The sequence below is a fragment of the Bos indicus genome, chromosome 28 (genome assembly GCF_029378745.1).
Source record: "Bos indicus isolate NIAB-ARS_2022 breed Sahiwal x Tharparkar chromosome 28, NIAB-ARS_B.indTharparkar_mat_pri_1.0, whole genome shotgun sequence".
In the NCBI taxonomy this organism is placed as follows: domain Eukaryota; kingdom Metazoa; phylum Chordata; class Mammalia; order Artiodactyla; family Bovidae; genus Bos; species Bos indicus.
In genome coordinates this window covers 18,399,133-18,418,412 of record NC_091787.1, presented here as the reverse complement: position 1 = coordinate 18,418,412, position 19,280 = coordinate 18,399,133, and the positions used below count along the sequence as shown (strand labels likewise).

The window sequence follows — 19,280 nt, the reverse complement described above, 5'->3', positions numbered from 1 at the left end:
CTATTGGCCTAAATCAGCATGCGATTTATATTTTTTACAGGGTTTCAAAGACAGTATCTTCATATTGAAATACTACTAACTACTTATCAATTAAAATGAAATCCATATATATGATTTTTCCAATCTTTAGTTATGGAACTATATACAGTTGAGATTGAAAGTACTAGTTTTGCCACGCATGTAGCATTAAAAAAAGAACTATTACAACCATGTTTTGGGGCTTTGGTTCACTGTTCCCTAAGTAATTGTACAACACAGAAAAATAAAGTACTTTTTTTGTGTGTAATTAGTAGTGTAGACCATCTTATAAGCTCTGTTGAACCAAAGGAATTTACTTAGGATCCCCCAAATATTACCACATGTTTACATAATGTAGACTAAAAAATTAATTTTTATTATATATCTAAATATATTTATTTCCATTATCAACTATTATAGTGCATTTTTTCATGGCAAAATTGTCCTGTTAATGGACTCTTCTTCACAACAATTTGCTTTTGTTTATTTTCACCACAAAGGAAAAAAATCATAATTTTTTTCACAGAATAGTGCAAGTTCCTTGGGAAGACAACTCATGATTTATAATTTTTTAATAATTCTGTAAATATTTCAAATTGTTCTAAAAATAACTGCTCACAAATGTTCTAAATGTTGTTTTAAAATGTGCTTTTTGTTATGATTGTTTTAATAAGTATTCAGTATTTATGAATCCCTGGTTTTTCTCTAAATATTGACATTTGTTAGTCATTACCAGGAATACTGTATGTTTAAAAGTTGCCAAATAATAAACTATAAAAGTATTTCAAATTAAATTATTCCTTGGATTTATTCAAACTATAGATTGGCTATTTAAATCTTAAAAAGTCTATTCTGTGTATTTAAAATCTCTGAGACTGATGGATCTTCCTTTACAGGCAAAATCTGCTGATGGACCTCTTTTGCAATTTTAAGTATATTTTATTAGTAGTAATATCACCACAGTCTTTTATTGTAAAGATAATTCATTGTGTCTGAGAAAGAACAAAGCCAGTCTTGACATTGAATATTTTATGCATATTTTTTAATACATACTGAATATATTTTATGCTAGATTAAGAATACAAATATTATCAAGACTTCATTCCACCTCAAGGAGTTCATGCCTTGAAGTCTCTCTCTCTTTTTTAAGATTGGTACTATTTATATTTATGCTGGGTGCTAATGCACAAAGTTTATTTGTTGTAGCATTGTGCATTTTTACAGATACATCTAATGTTTGGTGAAGTATATCTCTTTATATTCGTTTGTTTTCTCCTGTATAACCAAGTAGTGAAATGTTAGAGTTATTAGGTACAAAGGTGGAGCAGGAAGGAGGGGCACATTGTTGAGTGGACTGTAAGCACTTTATGAAAAAGATAACGAAAACTCAAGGTTTCAGCAGAAGAAGCCTTTTGTTTAATTTTCTTTCCTTTTTGTTTTCACATCTTTTCCTTTTGAGGAATGGTCATTTCAGGAAATCACACATATAATGTAAATGCCTTAAAATAATTATATTAAGGGAACAAAAAAGAACAATAGCATTGGCAACAAAATGACCAGGGCATTTTATTCTTTTTCTTTAAGTAATTTGCCTGAATATATTGTTTACATTGAGTTAAAATCGCCCTACTTCAGAAGCTGGTAGCTCTAGAAGTTGCAGTGACCCTCTCAAGTCATTTAGATACTAAATAAACTCAGGGAGATTCTATCTTATTAATATATATTAACATAAACCTGTTCCAAATGCTGCTTTGAGAAGTTACAAAAACATCAGAGGGTGTTGTAATTTTATTTTCTTCTAAGTTAAATTTCTAACATTATGATTGTCCTTGTTTTTAGTAATGAAGCAGGGCCAGACTTTCAGATAAAGGTGGAAGTATATAGTTGCTGTACAGAAGAATCTTCTATAACTAATACACCAAAAAAATTAGCTAAGAAACTGAAAACATCTATAAGCAAAGCTACAGGGAAGAAAATCAGTTCAGTGCTTCAAGAAGATCGTGAAATCACGTGCTTGTCCTTCAGTTCTTCAATTTAGTAAGTTTTCTAATACAATATTTATAGAGACATAGTATAATTATGTATTTGTGACATTTTAGAGTATTGTATGTGGTGAATATGTTTACATTTTAAATGGGAAAAGACATCCTGAAGCAGTAACAAAACTTGGTTGTCTGACATTTACCCAGCTGAGGTGGTATGTTCCTTTGAAAGTAGAAAGTTGGGTGACAGTGTGTTTTTAGTGATTTGAAATTCCAAGATCTACCAGAAAGATGACATTTTTTTCTTGAAAAGGAACTAGCTATAAATCAAACTGTTTGCTCCGTATCAGTCTACTAATTGAATTTCTGAATATATGTCATGCTTTCAGTCTTACAGATTTTTAAAAAATATCTTACTATAGCAAAATCACATTACCATTATCACACCTAACAAAATAAAAAATTAGTCCTAAATATGATCTTATAGCCATTCTTTGTTCAAATTGCCCCAATTCTGAAGTTCTCTTCTGATTTGTGCAAGTCAAGGTCCAAACAAGGTCTGTAACATTGCATTTACGTGAATCTTTTAAGTTTCTTGTACTCTTTAACAAGTTTCTGTTCCTTTGCCAACATGTATTGAAGAAGCTAGATCTTGTAGATTTCCTAAATTTTCAATTTATCTGATTACATCTTTGTGATCTTTTTAAAATATCTTTTTCTATCCCTTGTGCTCCTATAGCTTGCAGTTAGATCTAGAGGACTGATTAGTTTCAGATTCTCTTTTAGGGCAGGAATATTTCATATTGATTATATGTACTTTCTACTGTATCCCATTTGTAGGTCTTGTTTCACCTTCAGCTGGTTAAAACTGATCAGTGGGTTCAGGTGTTGTTAGCCTGATACATCCATTGTCAAGTTCCCTATCAATGTTACATCTAATAGTTTTAGCAGCTGTGACTGATCATTATTACATTCAGGATTATAATTTAGTGGCTTTCTAAATTTGTCCTACATTTGTTTATTTATTTTTCTATATGCAGTCATTTTAAAAAGTTTTATTTATTTTTAGTTGAAGGATAACTGCTTTACAATATTGCGGATTTATTTTTAAATCTGGAATTCTCTCAATAACTTTCCTTCATGAACTCTGTATAAATGCAAAAAATTCATGAAGGAAAAGGAGGAAAAAATATACTTAATTCTTTTATTTACCCAATTTTACTGTCTGAGCCACGAGGGAAGCCTTATTTACCCAGTTTTAGAATAATAATTTGATATCCTTGCATGGAGGTGATTAGTGTTTTGTTTTATTTGAACTCCTGAAGTTTTGTGTTTCAATCTAATGCAGTTGTTATTCTCTTCGAAGGCAAATTGCCCCATCTTTGATCAATGGGAACCCCTAAGCTGACTCAGCATCTTTTTGCCACAGCCTAATCAGAGGAGCCTGGCAGTCTGCAGTCCATAGGGTCGCAAAGTTGGACATGACTGAAGCGACTCAGCAGGCACATACAATCTCTAATTAGCTTCTTTGCTTTGTGACCAGGGAACATGTTCCGTGTTCATGTTTTATTTTTCAGCTCACACTAGAATCACCACCTCTGCAAGGAGCCCTGGTTTCTTTCAGATACTTTCTTTAAACATTGTGTTTGTTGCTTTACAAGTGGTTTTATCTTTCTTCCTTAGGAAAACTGTTGTACAGGCGGCATTCCTAGAATTTCTTTGCATGTTGGCTCTTCAGCATGTCAATAATTTTACTATAATTATAAAGCAAAATATTTTAGGCGTACATCCTGGAAATCTCAGTCATCAGAATATAGCTAATTAGCTTTCATATCAGTTATATTACATGTGAAAAATGCCTTGGGACTTTAGCAATGTGGCTTTCAGTTTATTTTGATTGAGACCATGAGTAAAAAATGCATTTTATATCGTTACTGAATACACAGTACCATCAGCAGTCAGATTTCATGAAACAATACTTAGCTCTTGCTATTTATAGTATAGCCATTAGACTTCTTTTATTCTAGGTATCTTCAGTTTTTTTTAAATGCTGTTTATGAATCAGTAAATTGATTTCATGATTCTTGAATGGGTGCCATCTATTGAAGAACAGTCATATAAGATATGTCTTTATAATATAAATGTCATTAAAAAGGAGGAAGCGAGACCCTTTAATTTTCCCTCTTTAGAATTTTAAGGCCAACTTAAAACTTTTCTAGATTAAGATTATATCAAATATTTGCTAGAAAATGTTTTAATTCAACTATAAGGTAATGAAACTATACTTTTTGATGAATAAATGAGCAATTATATTTCTAGTTTGAAACATAGATTTTAGAATTGAAAGAGACCTTAGAGATAATCACCAAATACAGTAGTGTTAAAATGTTTTTAAGCAGCAAAATTCTTTATTTAGAAAATGGCAGTACTAGTAGTGTCCTGAACAAGTATTTCCTGGGCCTCAGTTTTCTAATACGAAAGGTAAGGATGCTTAGGCATAATCATTTATTTTAAGAAGGCTCCCTAGATCGCTTCTTGGCCTTTTGGCTAAGATCAAGTATAGAAGCCTCCTTAGAGACATTTTAGGGTTTCCTGGACCTTTCAAGCATGTAAAAACAATACTTGGGCTTTTCACACAGTTCAAAACGTCATGATTTCAGTACTTGATTTTTTATCCTGTCATTTATTATTTGTGTGACCCAGGACAGGTTAATCTACTCTCTGGGTTTTTCTTTTTCCCTCTGTAAAAAGGGAATAATAATAATGGAATAATATTTAACTCCATAGGATCATTATGAGGTTCAGAAAGATAATTCATGAACTTGGTATGTTGTGAGCATTTAATGAATGTAGCTCTTACCATTATTGTTACTGTTTTTACTGTTCTGCGATCAATGCTTTTTCTGAAAAATTTTATTTAAAAAAATTCATGCTGAAGCACTGCATGAAGAAACATTGCTAGGATTATAAAATGTAGGCAGGGTCTTCCCTGGTGGCTTAGTGGTAAAGAATCCACCTGCCAATGCAGAAGACATGGGTTTGATCCCTAGTTTGGGAGGATCCCACATGCTGCAAAACAGCTAAGACCACACACGAACCCATTTGCTACAAGTACTGAAGCTCGTGTGCCCCAGAGCCTGTGCTCCCCAACAAGAGAAGCCCCCGCGGGCAATGAGAAGCCCACCAACCACAGTGAAGAGTGGTCCCCACTCACCACAACTAGAGAAAAGCCCACACAGCAACAAAGACCCAGCACAGCCAATAAATAAATACAACTATATTTAAAAATGTAGGCAGATATTTTAAAATTTAAATCCAATGATTATAATTTCATAGAAGATAATCTAAGTAATTAAATATAAATTTAATATTTTATATATAGTAATAATTATATATAAATCTAAGTGATTTGCCAGCAAAGGTCCATCTAGTCAAGACTATGGTTTTTCCACTGGTCATGTATGGATGTGAGAGTTGAACTATAAAGAAGGCTGAGCACTGAAAAATTGATACTTTTGAACTATGGTGTTGGAGAAGACTCTTGAGAGTCCCTTGGACTGCAAGGAGATCCAACCAGTCCATCCTAAAGGAGATCAGTCCTGGGTGTTCATTGGAGGGCATGATATTGAAGCTGAAACTCCAATACTTTGGCCACCTGATGAGAAGAGCTGACTCATTTGAAAAGATCCTGATGCTGGGAAAGATTTAGGGCAGGAGGAGAAGGGGACGACAGAGGATGAGATGGTTGGATGGCATCACCAACTCGATGGACATGGGTTTGGGTGTACTCTGGGAGTTGGTAATGGACAGGGAGGCCTGGTGTGCTGCAGTTCATGGGGTTGCAAAGAGTTGGACATGACTGAGCGACTGAAATGAATTGAATCTAAGTGATATTATAATTTATATTTAACCTATACTCTTCTTCAATGGCTAGAAGTGTTTTTGAGAATAACATTGTTGATATTAAGTTCTTTGTAACAGGGACTGACATATTTGTCTTGAAGTGTTCATTATTCTATTCAGGTTCGTCATTCTATTTTGTTGTTGTTTAGTCGCTAAGTCATGTCCAACTCTTTTGTGACCCTGTGGACGGTAGCCCACCAGGCTTCTCTGTCCATGGGATTTTGCAGGCAAGAACAGTGGAGTGGGTTACCATTTCCTTCTCCAGAGAATCCTCCTGACCCAAGGATAATTCTATTTGGTTTATTCCTAAATCAAAATATCAGTTTTCCTTATCAACATTTCCCATGAAACTTGTATGGAATTTGCTTATTTATATCATTGAAGCTGATCAAAAGATAGGGTAAAACCTTTTATAGCATTTTACCAATTTATATTCTTTTAATACCAGCATTTCTTTTGAGCTTTTGGTGTGAATGCTGAGTGTGCCAAGTTAAACTCATAGCCCAGGACCAGTCTTACCTGATCCTTCCTTAACTGACCACTTCAGCACCCTGGTAGGAGTTTCAGAATAGCAGTAGTGATCAAAATTCCTAAAAGGATCAGCTTTTATTTCTTTAATAGTGATTTAGTTGAATGAGAAGATTCCTAACATAGCTTTTAATTTTTAACCAAAATGGGCAAAATATATCTTCTCTAGTAATATGTCATGTGACCAAATATAGCTGTTCTTCCTTACAAAGAGTACATTTTTTTTTCAGACTTCCATTTAAAGTAGTCATTTATTTTTTCATAATGTTTTTGGAACCCTTGCTGCATCAAATGTTACAACAATTGGCCTATTTGTTAAAAAAATGTAGCTGATTAAACTTTTGGGAACTCAATATTAGGGTTGGCTTAAAAGAATGAGTGTAATGTTTTAGTAAGAAAATGTTATCCTGACAAGAATGCTTTAAAAGTGAGATCATTGTTGATTTTGGAAGCATTGGCATTGTAATTAGTCATGGTTTAAAAATGAAGTAACTTGAAATATCATCATAAAGTATTGTTTGATCTGAAAGAAGACAGTGAACATTTTTGGTAATTCTTAGCATGCTCCCTGGTGTGATTCATTTATTCGTTTTATTTGTGGTATTTAGCTTACTGAAATTCCTGTAACTAGATTTTTCCCAGTGTTTCTAAGAGCTGAATTAACTATTTTATGTACCTTGAGAACCAATTAGTACATTATTCTTCACTGTATAAATATACATCATTTTAAACAATTATCTTGTGGAAACTAGTATAATTGAGAGTGATTATTTACTTGACAGAAAAGTATCAACTGAAAAATAACTAAATATTAACTAAAAAAATAGGCCATTATACTACATTTTAAATTAATTAAGCAAATATCTTTGTGCAGAATAACTGGATTATTTATGTTTTGAGAAACGGTGATGTTGATGGTTTGGTAGTGTGAAAGATGATGCAGTGTTCAAGATTAACTAAGGAATTACTCAGCTATGGGGTATAATTTTATTTATTTATTCGTTTAATCATTTTAGAAATGATTATTCAGCAGTTGTATCATGTGGTACTTTGGATTTAAAGCTTAGTAAGCCATGTTTCCTGCACTCAGAATTCTTGCAATAGTAAAAGATAGTATGTATCTGTTTTAATAGACAATTATCTTAATTAAACTGTTAATGAAGTATAAAGGGTAGTGGTAGTAAGTATAGTGTAATGGGATTCTGTTTCCAGTGTACTACTTGCTAACTACAGGCAAGTCAGTTAAACTGCACATAGGTAGATGTAGTATTATAATGCTTTGCATGTTTTGATTTTTAGGGGAGGGTTTTCATCCTGCTACTTCACAAATCCTACAACATTGTTTATTTCATTGTGTGTGCACTTAGTTGCTCAGTCGTGTCCGACTCGGACTGTAGCCTGCCAAACTCCTCTGTCCATGGGATTTTTCAGGCAAGAATACTGGAGCAGTTTGCCATTTCCTCCTCCAGGGAATCTTCCTGTCCCAGGGATCAAACCTGCATCTCCTGTGTCTCCTGCATTGCAGGTGGATTCTTTACCTGCTGAGTCATTGGGGAAACCCAGTTACTTCATTATAAAAGTAATATAAACTTTAGAAATAGAACCTAGAAAGAGAAAAAAGTGTATTCAGTTTATTATAGATCAATTGGGCTTCCCTAATTGCTCAGTTGGTAAAGAATCTGACTGCAATGCAGGAGACCCCAGTTCGATTCCTGGGTCAGGAAGATCTGCTGGAGAAGAGATAGGCTATCCACTCCAGTGTTCTTGGGTTTCCCTTATGGCTCAGCTGGTAAAGAATCTGCCTGCAATGCGGGAAATCTGGGTGTGATCCCTTGATTGGGAAGATCCTCTGGAGAAGGGAAAGGCTACCCACCCCAGTATTCTGACCTGGAGAATTCCGTAGACTGTATAGTCCATGGGGTCACAAAGAGTTGGACATACCTGAGTGACTTTCACTTTTACTTTATAGATCCAGTCAGTTCAGTTCACTCACTCAGTCGTGTCCGACTCTGCGATGTCATGGACTGCAGCACGCCAGGCCTCCCTGTCCATCACCAGCTCCCAGAGCTTGCTCAAGCTCATGTCCATCGAGTTGGTGATGCTCTCCAACCATCTCATCCTCTGTTGTTCCATTTTTGTCCTGCCTTCATTCTTTCCCAACATTAGGGTCTTTTCCAATGAGTCAGTTTTTCGCATCAGGTGGCCAAAGTATTGGAGTTTCAGCTTCAGCATCAATCCTTCCAATGAACATTCAGGACTGATTTCCTTTAGTATCAGTTGGATCTCCTTGCAGTCCAAGGGACTCTCAAGAGTCTTCTCCAGCACCACTGTTCAAAAGCATTAATTCTTCGGCACTCACCTTTCTTTATAGTCCAACTCTCACATCCATACGTGACTTCTGGAAAAACCATAGCTTTGACTAGATGGACCTTTTTTTGGCAAAGTAATTTCTCTGCTTTTTAATATGCTGTCTAGGTTGGTCATAGCTTTTCTTCCAAGGAGGAAGTGTCTTTTAATTTCATGGCTGCAGTCACCATCTGTAGTGATTTTGTAGCCCCCCAAAATAAAGTCTCTCATTATTTTGCCATCTATTTGCCATAAAGTGATGGGACCAGATGCCATGATCTTAGTTTTCTGAATATTGTGTTTTAAGGCAACTTTTTCACTCTCCTCTTTCACTTTCATCAAGAGGCTCTTTAGTTCTTCTTCACTTTGCCATGAGGGTGGTATCATCTGCTTATCTGAGATTATTGATATTTCTCCCAGCAATCTTGATTCCAGCTTGTGCATAGTTTTTATAATTTTGAACTGATATTTTTCCTCCAGGTTTTAAAGTAACTAGCTTTGTGAGGTATATATATATTCATAATTATGCTATACATTCATATATATACGTGTGTATATATGTACACACACACATTTTTTCCTTGAGTTATTACAGAGTCTTAATATGATCATTTTAAAGACCACATTATCTATCAATTGGTTCTATCATACTTTATTCTTGGGGGAGGTTATCAATAACTTTTTTTGTATTGTTATTTTAAGATGTGTAATTCATTGGAAACAGAGGCAAATGTATTACATGTTTATCTCAAATAGTTGAGGAAAAGATGTCTTAGCCACAATTATTTTATAAGGCCTGAGAAAAAAATCAACAGATATTTGGATCATCACACAATTTTAGCCTATTCTGCCACACAGGTTGCCACCTCTGCAATGCACTTGGTACAAATGCACAGCCTGTAACATCGCTACTTCCTGTGTACACTAAAAGCAGTATTTCATATTCCATTGTGTATGGAAATGATGCTGTTCTTGAAGTGAAGAATACTTTAATACTTTTAGTGGTCAGTAAGAATAAATTACATCACTCCTAAAAGTAAAACACCGAATTATCTTCATTCTTTCTCTCCCAGTCTCTGCTTCTTACCATCTCAGATAATATTTCTTGATGAATTTAAAATGCATGCAGACTGTTCATCTAATACCTTGACCTCTAATAAGTTTCATGACTTCCTTGCCTCTGGTGATCTTGTGCCTGTTTTAGCCATCCATCCCACAGTTGTACCCTAGATCTTGTCATTACTAATAATTGCACATGGTCTGTGTAGTAATATCAAATGATATCTACCACCTCTCACATTTCCAGCTTTCTCTGTTCAATATTCTGACTCCAATTAGCTTAAATTCCTTGATTTACCATTTTATTATTTTCTATTATTTCTCTCCTTTTGTTATACTTACTTTGGGGAAACTTCAGTTCAGTTCAGTCACTCAGTCATGTCCTACGCTTTATGATCCCATGGACCGCTTCACGCTAGGCTTCCCTGTCCATCACCAACTCCCGGAGCTTACTCAAAGTCAAGTCCATCGAGTTGGTAATGCCATCCAACCATCTCGTCCTCTGTCATCCCCTTCTCCTCCTGCCTTCAATCTTTCCCAGTATCAGGGTCTTTTCCAGTGAGTCAGTTCTTCATATCAGATGGCTGAAGTATTGGCTTTTTAGCTTCAGCGTCAGTCCTTCCAATGAATATTCAGGACTGATTTCCTTTAGGATTGACTGGCTTGGTTAAATCCTGCCTTTAGCTCCTCTGCACCTGCACTCATGAGGAATAGATGAGGAAATAAGAATAATAATACTGTCTGGTCTCACTTTAGAGGGATCACTGATCTTAAGTGAGTTCCAATATGAGCAATCGTCCGAAGTGTCCACAGGCTTTCACTTTACCTCTTGTCAGAAATAGTATTTCACATTACATTACTCTCTCTTATAGAACCTCTTTTTCCACTCCTTATTGATGCTTTTGAACTGTGGTGTTGGAGAAGACTCTTGAGAGTCCCTTGAACTGCAAAGAGATCCAACCAGTCCATTCTGAAGGAGATCAGTCCTGGGATTTCTTTGGAAGGAATGATGCTAAAGCTGAAACTCCAGTACTTTGGCCACCTCATGCGAAGAGTTGACTCATTGGAAAAGACTCTGATGCTGGGAGGGATTGAGGGCAAGAGGAGAAGGGGACGACAGAGGATGAGGTGGCTGGATGGCATCACTGACTCGATGGATGTGAGTCTGAGTGAACTCCAGGAGTTGGTGATGGACAGGGAGGCCTGGCGTGCTGCAATTCATGGGATCACAAAGAGTCAGACACGACTGAGCGACTGATCTGATCTGATCTGATTCAAAGCTGATGTTGTTGTCATTGTTCAGTTGCTGAGTCATGTTGAACTCTTTGTGACCCCATGGACATACACTCTAGGTTCCCCTGTGCTCCACTATCTCCTGGAGTTTGCTCAGATTTGTATCCATTAATTTGGTGACGCTATCTAACCATCACATTCTCTCTGACCCCTTCTTCTTTTGCCTTCAATCTTTCCCAGCAACAGGGTCTTTTCTAGTGAACTAGCTCTTTGCATTAGGTAGCCAAAGTATTGGAGCTTTAGCAACAGTCCTTCAAATGAATGTGAAGGGCTGATTTTCTTTAGGATTGACTGGCTTGATCTCCTTGCAGTCCATGGTACTCTGAAGAATCTTTTCCAGCACACAGTTTGAAAGCAATAATTCTTTGGCACTCAGCCTTCTTTATGGTTCAACTCTCACATCTATATGTGACTGCTGGAAAAACCATAACTTTAAAAGACACTTGCTCCTTGGAAGGAAAGCAATGACAAACCTAGACAGCATATTAAAAGGCAGAGACATCACTTTGCTGACAGAGGTCTCTATAGTCAAAGCTGATGACTTCATTTGATACAGCATTGATGATGCTGAAGTAATCAGAAAAGAACTTGTGTATCCTCTGTCAACTGAATCTTTCAGCCTACCTGCATTTTTATCTTCATTTGCTGCTTTCCTTCCTTTTGAACTGCCCTTACTCCATCTGAGACCACCCACCTATGCATTCGATCATCTTCTCAAGTTCTCAAAAGTTGGCTCCTGCACATGTCCCCCCTTCTCTATCATCAGTTTTTCTTCTACTACATCATTTCCAAAAACATAAACATGCTGAAGTTCCTCGCATTTCTCTTGCCCCATTGAACAGCTGTCCTTTACAGAAAAGTTTTTACATACTCTGTCTCCACTTCCTGTCCTTCATTGTCTTGAACCAGTTCAGTCAGGTTTCACCATGTTAACTTCTATCCCATCCTACAGAAACTGCTCTTATCAAGGTCAGCAGTGATCTTCATGTTGCCAAATACCATGGTCATTTACCAGTGTTCCTCCTCCTGGAATTTTCAGTATTCAACACAGTTGATCACCCTCCTTGAAACACTTTGAACTTGGCTTCCTTGGACACCACTTTTGTGATTTTTCTTCTGCCTCAGTGACTGTTGCTTGCCTGTCTCCTTTGTTCATTGTGCTTCAACTTAATCTGAAATGATGGAGTACTTGTGTCCAAATACTCAGTTGTCACATTTTATGTAACTTTTATTAAATATCATTTATATATTGGTAACTCCCAAATTTCATTCTTTAATACTTTTTCCTCTCATAACTCCAGATTCATTATCCACCTGCCTACTCTACAACCCAGTCTCAAACCTAATCTGTTCAAAACTAAATTTTTACTCCCCATATCCCTTCTTTTCTCAGTCAGCCTCTTTGCAGTTAATAAGAAGTCGCTTTTGCTAGTTGCTCAGGCCAAACTCTTTGGAGTTGTCCTTGATTCTTTCTTTTGCATCCCGTGTCCACATTGGGTCAACTCTAGAATATATCAAAAATCTTACCACTTCTCACCATCCCATCAACTACCACCCCACTCCAGGCCTACATCAGCTCTTGACTGGTGAGGTGCAGTAGCTTTCTGGTTGGCATCTCCATTTCTCTCTTGGCCTCTTTGGTCTTTTGTCTACATAGCCCCAGAGGGATCATTAAAAAATATAAGTCAGATCATAGCACATGCCTCTACTCAAAACCTACCACTTGCTTCCTGTCTCACTGAGAATAAAATCCAAGGGCCTCATCACGCCCTACAAGGCATACCCTCCTGCAGTGTAGGGTGTCTGCCTGTACTCGGCTTGTAGACATTGTGTCTCCCTCTCTGTCACTGTAATCCTGCTGCACTGACGGCCTTGTTGTGTGTCAGATGCACCTAGCGTCACTCTCTTGCATCACTTATCCACTTCTTGTCAATAATCTCTTCCTGAAAATAACACATTTTGCACTAAAACACTAATAGGGAGTCTATTTACCATTGTTTAGCATGGGAAAAATTGTAGTTGCATAAAATCCATGTATCAATGACCAATTATTATGTTGAGATAGTGCTTAAATATTGTGCCCCATCACCAAGCAACTCATATGATTGTTAATAGGCAATTTTGTGTGTAGTAATATTTGCTCTTCTATTATAATTGTTGTTCTCAATTGCTTTTATTCTTCACCATTATAAAAAAATACTTCCTCAACTTTTGTGGGGCACTTCTTATGTAACAGTAGGGAAAAATAAGAGCTAATAATAAAACTCACTGTAGAAATTTGTCAGGACAAGTGAAAATAGCAGAGAATGCCCACACTAAAAATGAGGTTCTCATAGTGTGTCTTTGCTCTAGCAACCTTCCCAATACTCTGAATAGAAGTCTGAATTATACCAGTTGTATTCAGAATGTAACTTAAAAATGTACTTACGAGTTGTTTTGTTAATTTTTTTATTTGGTCAAGTTTTGGAGACAAGCATCCATTTTCTTATGTAAACACTGACAGAAAAACATTGGCTAGTAAGATGTATCTCTTGTCTATGATGGGTGTATATTGAAAACCACCATGTTCATGCTCAGTTGCTGAGTTGTGTCCAACTCTTTGAGACCCCTTAGACTGTGGCCTGCCAGGACTTCTCTGTCCAGATAAACCAAACCAATAAAATCAAGTGCTATAAACCTTAAACTTATACAGTAATGTATGGCAATTGTTTTTCAATAAAACTGAAAAATCCAAAACCAAGACGCCTTCACCAGGGAACAACATTCTGTGGAGTGTGCCATTATTTATTAATGAAGTGCATGCATGTGTTGCATTATTGCTACATTTATACATATTTTTTGTAATGTTTATTTTATTACATATATAGTAAGAGACAAAGAAGATTTATGAAACATATCACCTGGCCCAATTAGTAAAAATTCTCATCAGACTTTACATGGTAATTCTATTTTATTTTTCGAAGAATGACCATACTGTTTTCCGTAGTGGTTAACATTTTACATTTCCACCAACAATGGAGAATGATTCCAGTTTGTCCACATCCTTGCCAATAACTTGTTACTTTCTGTTTTGTTGTGTTTTAATAATGGTCGTTCCAATGGATGTGAAGTGGTTTCGATTTGTGTTTTTCTAATGATTAATGTTCTTGAGTATCGCTTCATATTTTTATTGGCCATTTGTATATTTTATTTGAAGAAATGTCTATTCAAGACCTTTGCCATTTTTAAATCAGGTTGTTTATTTTGTTGTTGTTGAACATCTAAATATTTTATGTAGTAGAAAATACACTACACTTCTTGACACCTGTCTTTTTTCTCACTATTAGTGATGCAAAGTACAGTTTGCTAGCTCATACTACCCTGAGCTTGGAAAGCGCTGAGGATGGCTTCAAGACCCACAATCTCTCTGTTAATGGGAATGGTACGTATGGTGTTTATTTTACTTATTATAAATGTTATGTCAATATATGCGTGTGACAGTAATAATTGCTGATTTTAATGTGTTCCTCTGAAGTGACTATTGGCTTCTATGACATAGGCATGAGTGATTCTGTGGATTCTTTCAAATATGTGTGTCCCTTTTCCCCAAAAGTGAAAAGTTTATTTTTCTCTCTGTCTCCTATTTGCTAGAGATTTGTTTGTGAGGCTTGCTTGTTAAGAACAGAAAGGTTTTGCATTTTCTGAATCCTTTTCTTTGACTTGAAATGGGTGACTTCACCACTCTTCTGTTAATAATTGTCAAAGACCTATCTTATTTTTGAATTTGTAATTGAGGAAACCAACCTGTCTGTTGGTAGAAAGCAGAGGATATAAGGGAAAAGTGGGGCTAAATTAATCTTAAACATTTTTCTCTAGATGATAATTGGTAGTTAAAATTTGTTAAATAGAAATAGATAGCAGGGTGAAGAAGGGAGGTGAGTGATTAGGAAGATTTGTAAAACTTACCATAAGCACTCTCTACACTCCCAGATTACTTTTACCTATGATGAAACATATACAGTAGTGTTGGTAAAGTAGATTAGAAATATGATTTGGGTTATTTATTTTTTCATTTTTCAAGGAAGAATATATAAATTATGTACTACCTTACTTATACTTTTTGTTGTAAGGAGAGAGACTCTATACATTTTTTAAATTTCACACTAAAATATTACATTAAAAATAGAGAAAAGTTCATAAAATGTAAATGTGCAGTTTAACAAATAATTATGATATGAATGGGGCTTCCCTGGTGGCTCAGAGGTTAAAAATCCTTGTGTGTTATATAATACCTTATTACATCTGGGATCATTTTCCTGCCACTTGAAGTATAATCCTTAGTATTTATTTTAGTATATTATGTTAGTATCATACCTCTTGATTCTTTGTGTTTGTCTGAAGATGACTTTGCTTAGCTTCACTCTTAAAAGGCATTTTTTACATGGTGTAGAAGCTTGGCACTTTAATATTTTTATTTTTGAGCATTAAAGCTACAGTTCCACTACCTTCTGGTGTCTTGTGAAAAGTGAAAGTGAAAGCGGCTCAGGCGTGTCCAACTCTTTGTGACCCCATGGACTATATAGTCCATGGAATTCTCCAGGCCAGAATACTGGAGTGGGTAGCCTTTCCCGTCTCCAGGGGATCTTCCCAACCCAGGGATTGAACCGGGGTCTCCTGCATTGCAGGTGGATTCTTTACCAACTGAGCTATCAGGGTCTTGAACTAGCTATTAAAAATCATTTGTCAGCATGTTGCTTCTGTGATGGTAACTTTTCATTTTTTTCTTTGTCTTTGGTTTTCTGAAGCTTCACCATGCTATAGGTGAAGAATTTAGTTTTATTTATGATGTTTTTGGAAATCTTGAACTTCTTTATGCTGATTGATGCCTTTCATTATTCTGGACAAAATCTTGTCTATTCAGACAGCCTCTGGTCCATTCTTTTGCCTTTCTTCCTCTAGCATTCTTATTAAACCTATGTTAATCTTTCTGACTGTGTTCTCTATTTTTATTATCATTTATGATCTATTCCTCATCTTTTTTTCCCTTTGCTACTTTTCCTAGAATTTTTAATGCACTCTTTTATTTCCTTTATTCTCTTTGCAGCTCTGTCTGATCTGCTGTTGAATCTGTATACCAAGTTCTTCATTTCATTTATTGTACTTCTTATTTCTAGAAGTTCTGTTTGATTTTTTTCTTAAATCTGCTATGCCACTTTGTATTCCCTGCATGCACTGTTAATATTATCTTTCAGGTTTTTATTAAAAGAGTGAGTATAGCTATTTTATAGTCTATGGCTAATAATTCAGACATATAAAGTCTTTCTTGGTCAGTTTCTATTTTTTTTTTTTTTGTAAATGGTTACCACTCAGTTTCTTCATGTATAGTTATTTTCATGTACTAGTCATTATAATTCACTGTTTACAAAGCAGAATAAATTAATGCTTAGTGTCTGCTTCAGGCAGGAACTTGGAGAGACTAGGCTCACTTTATCCAAAGACCATGTCTGAATTTCTCTGGATCCCTTCATCCCCACTTCCAGGCAGTGGGAATCCTGGGCAGTTAGACTGGTTTATTTACGGAAGGAAATGGCAACCCATTCCAGTTTTCTTGCCTGGAAAATCCCATGGACAGAGAAGCCTGTTAGGCTACAGTCCACAGGGGGTCGCAAAGAGTTGGACACAACTGAGTGACTTTACTTTCACTACCCGTTGGTGATTCCTTCGGGCTCTCAGCTTAATATGAGGAATCCTCCCATTAATCTGCCTTTGTTGTTAAAGTCCTAGGCTGATTTCTGATCTATTTCCCTCATCTTGCAGGATCTTTAAATCATAAATTGGATTTGCTGGGATTAGCAAATGCTCTCAAGACAAACAGATTCTGTGCTCATTTAACTTACTGGTTCTCATTTATCAGATTTGTACTGGTAGTTTCTTTTAGTTTTGTTACCTCTTTGTTGCTCTAAAGTTTTTTAAATAGATTTGGTTCAGCATTTTATAGTAGTTTTCAGTGGGAGGATTGGTCTGAACAATTCAATTGAGCTTTCTTTCGCCCACAACTTCAAGTTTGTAATAGTATTAGCATTATCAGTTGGCAAATTGGAAAACTTGGCAAATTAAGTTTTAATTCCATTTTGTGTCAGTTCTCTAGAATTATTGATGTTATCACCATATATTGAGTGCCTGTTATGTTCCAGACATATTCAGCCTTGAGAAAGAAAATTCTGTAATATGTGACCTCATGAATGATCTTTGACATTATGCTAACTGAAATAACCAGTCACAGAAGGACAAATACTACCTGCTTCCACTTATATGAAGTGTCTTTAGCAACCCCGTGGTGGACTGCAGCCTACCAGGCTCCTCCATCCATGGATTCTCCAGACAAGAGTACTGGAGTGGGGTGCCATTGCCTTCTCCCTGAAATAGACAGACTATTAGAAGCAGAGCGTAGTTTACTATGGGAGTTACTATGCAGTGACTAGGGGTTTGGAAGAAGAGAAAGGGGGTGCTAATAAACTGGTATAAACCTTCCGTTATACAAGGTGAATAAGTTCTAGAGATCTGCTGTACAACATGTGACATAGGCTAACAATACTGTATTGTTCTCCCCAAAATCTGTTGAGTGGAGTATCCTATTACATGTCCTTATGCTAAAGCAGTTTTTATTTTTAGTTTCTGTGAGATATAGTTATTAGGGAGCATTACAATGAAGTGATTAATAATGGAGACTGTGGAGCCATCAGCCTTGGATTCGTATTCTAGTTCTACCACTGGCTAACTCTCTGACCTTCCGAAGTTCCTTATTTTGTTATCATTTACATTTTACAGATGAATAAAACATAGCTTAGAGAATGTAATGTGCCAGATTGTGTAGCTAGCTAGTGTTCAAGCCAGGCTTTAAATAATCGAGGACAGGCGGTGCTTGTTCTGCCATGTGTTCTGGTTCAGATCATATCAGTCGCTCAGTCGTGTCCGACTCTTTGCGACCCCATGAATCGCAGCATGCCAGGCCTCCCTGTCCATCACCAACTCCTGGAGTTCACTCAGACTCACGTCCATCGAGTCAGTGATGCCATCCAGCCATCTCATCCTCTGTCGTCACCTTTTTCTCTTGCCCCCAATCCCTCCCAGCATCCAGTGAGTCAACTCTTCACATGAGGTGGCCAAAGTACTGGAGTTTGAGCTTTAGCATCATTCCTTCCAAAGAAATCCCAGGGCTATCTCCTTCAGAATGGACTGGTTGGGTTGGATCTCCTTGTAGTCCAAGGGACTCTCAAGAGTCTTCTCCAACACCACAGTTCAAAAGCATCAATTCTTCAGTGCTCAGCCTTCTTCACAGTCCAACTCTCACATCCATACATGAACACAGGAAAAATCATAGCCTTGACTAGACGAACATTTGTTGGCAAAGTAATGTCTCTGCTTTTGAACATGCTATCTAGGTTGGTCATAACTTTCCTTCCAAGGAGTAAGCGTCTTTTAATTTCATGGCTGCAGTCACCATCTGCAGTGATTTTGGAGCCCAGAAAAATAAAGTCTGACACTGTTTCCACTGTTTCCCCATCTATTTCCCATGAAGTGGTGGGACCGGATGCCATGATCTTCATTTTCTGAATGTTGAGCCTTAAGCTAACTTTTTCACTCTCCACTTTCACTTTCATCAAGAGGCTTTTGAGTTCCTCTTCACTTTCTGCCATAAGGGTGGTGTCATCTGCATATCTGAGGTTATTGATATTTCTCCCGGCAATCTTGATTCCAGTTTGTGTTTCTTCCAGTCCAGCATTTCTCATGATGTACTCTGCATATAAATTAAATAAGCAGGGTGACAATATACAGCCTTGATGAACTCCTTTTCCTATTTGGAACCAGTCTGTTGTTCCATGTCCAGTTCTAACTGTTGCTTCCTGACCTGCATACAAATTTCTCAAGAGGCAGATCAGGTGGTCTGGTATTCCCATGTCTTTCAGAATTTTCCACAGTTGATTGTGATCCACACAGTCAAAGGCTTTGGCATAGTCAATAAAGCAGAAATGGATGTGTTTCTGGAACTCTCTTGCTTTTTCCATGATCCAGCAGATGTTGGCAATTTGATCTCTGGTTCCTCTGCCTTTTCTAAAACCAGCTTGAACATCAGGAAGTTCACGGTTCACATATTGCTGAAGCCTGGCTTGG

The 19,280-nt window shown here is 36.6% G+C and overlaps 1 protein-coding gene across 3 annotated transcripts in view; it reads left to right on the top strand.

Moving 5' to 3' along the window:
* The window catches only part of RTKN2 (rhotekin 2), a 165,125-nt gene that overhangs the window by 97,631 nt on the left and 48,214 nt on the right, over positions 1-19,280 (top strand). For all 3 annotated transcript variants that reach the window (XM_070782163.1, XM_070782162.1, XM_019954284.2), the window contains 2 exons: positions 1,858-2,055; positions 14,456-14,550. In XM_070782163.1, the coding sequence (XP_070638264.1) occupies positions 1,858-2,055; positions 14,456-14,550 (293 nt within the window). The remainder of the gene's footprint in view (positions 1-1,857; positions 2,056-14,455; positions 14,551-19,280) is intronic.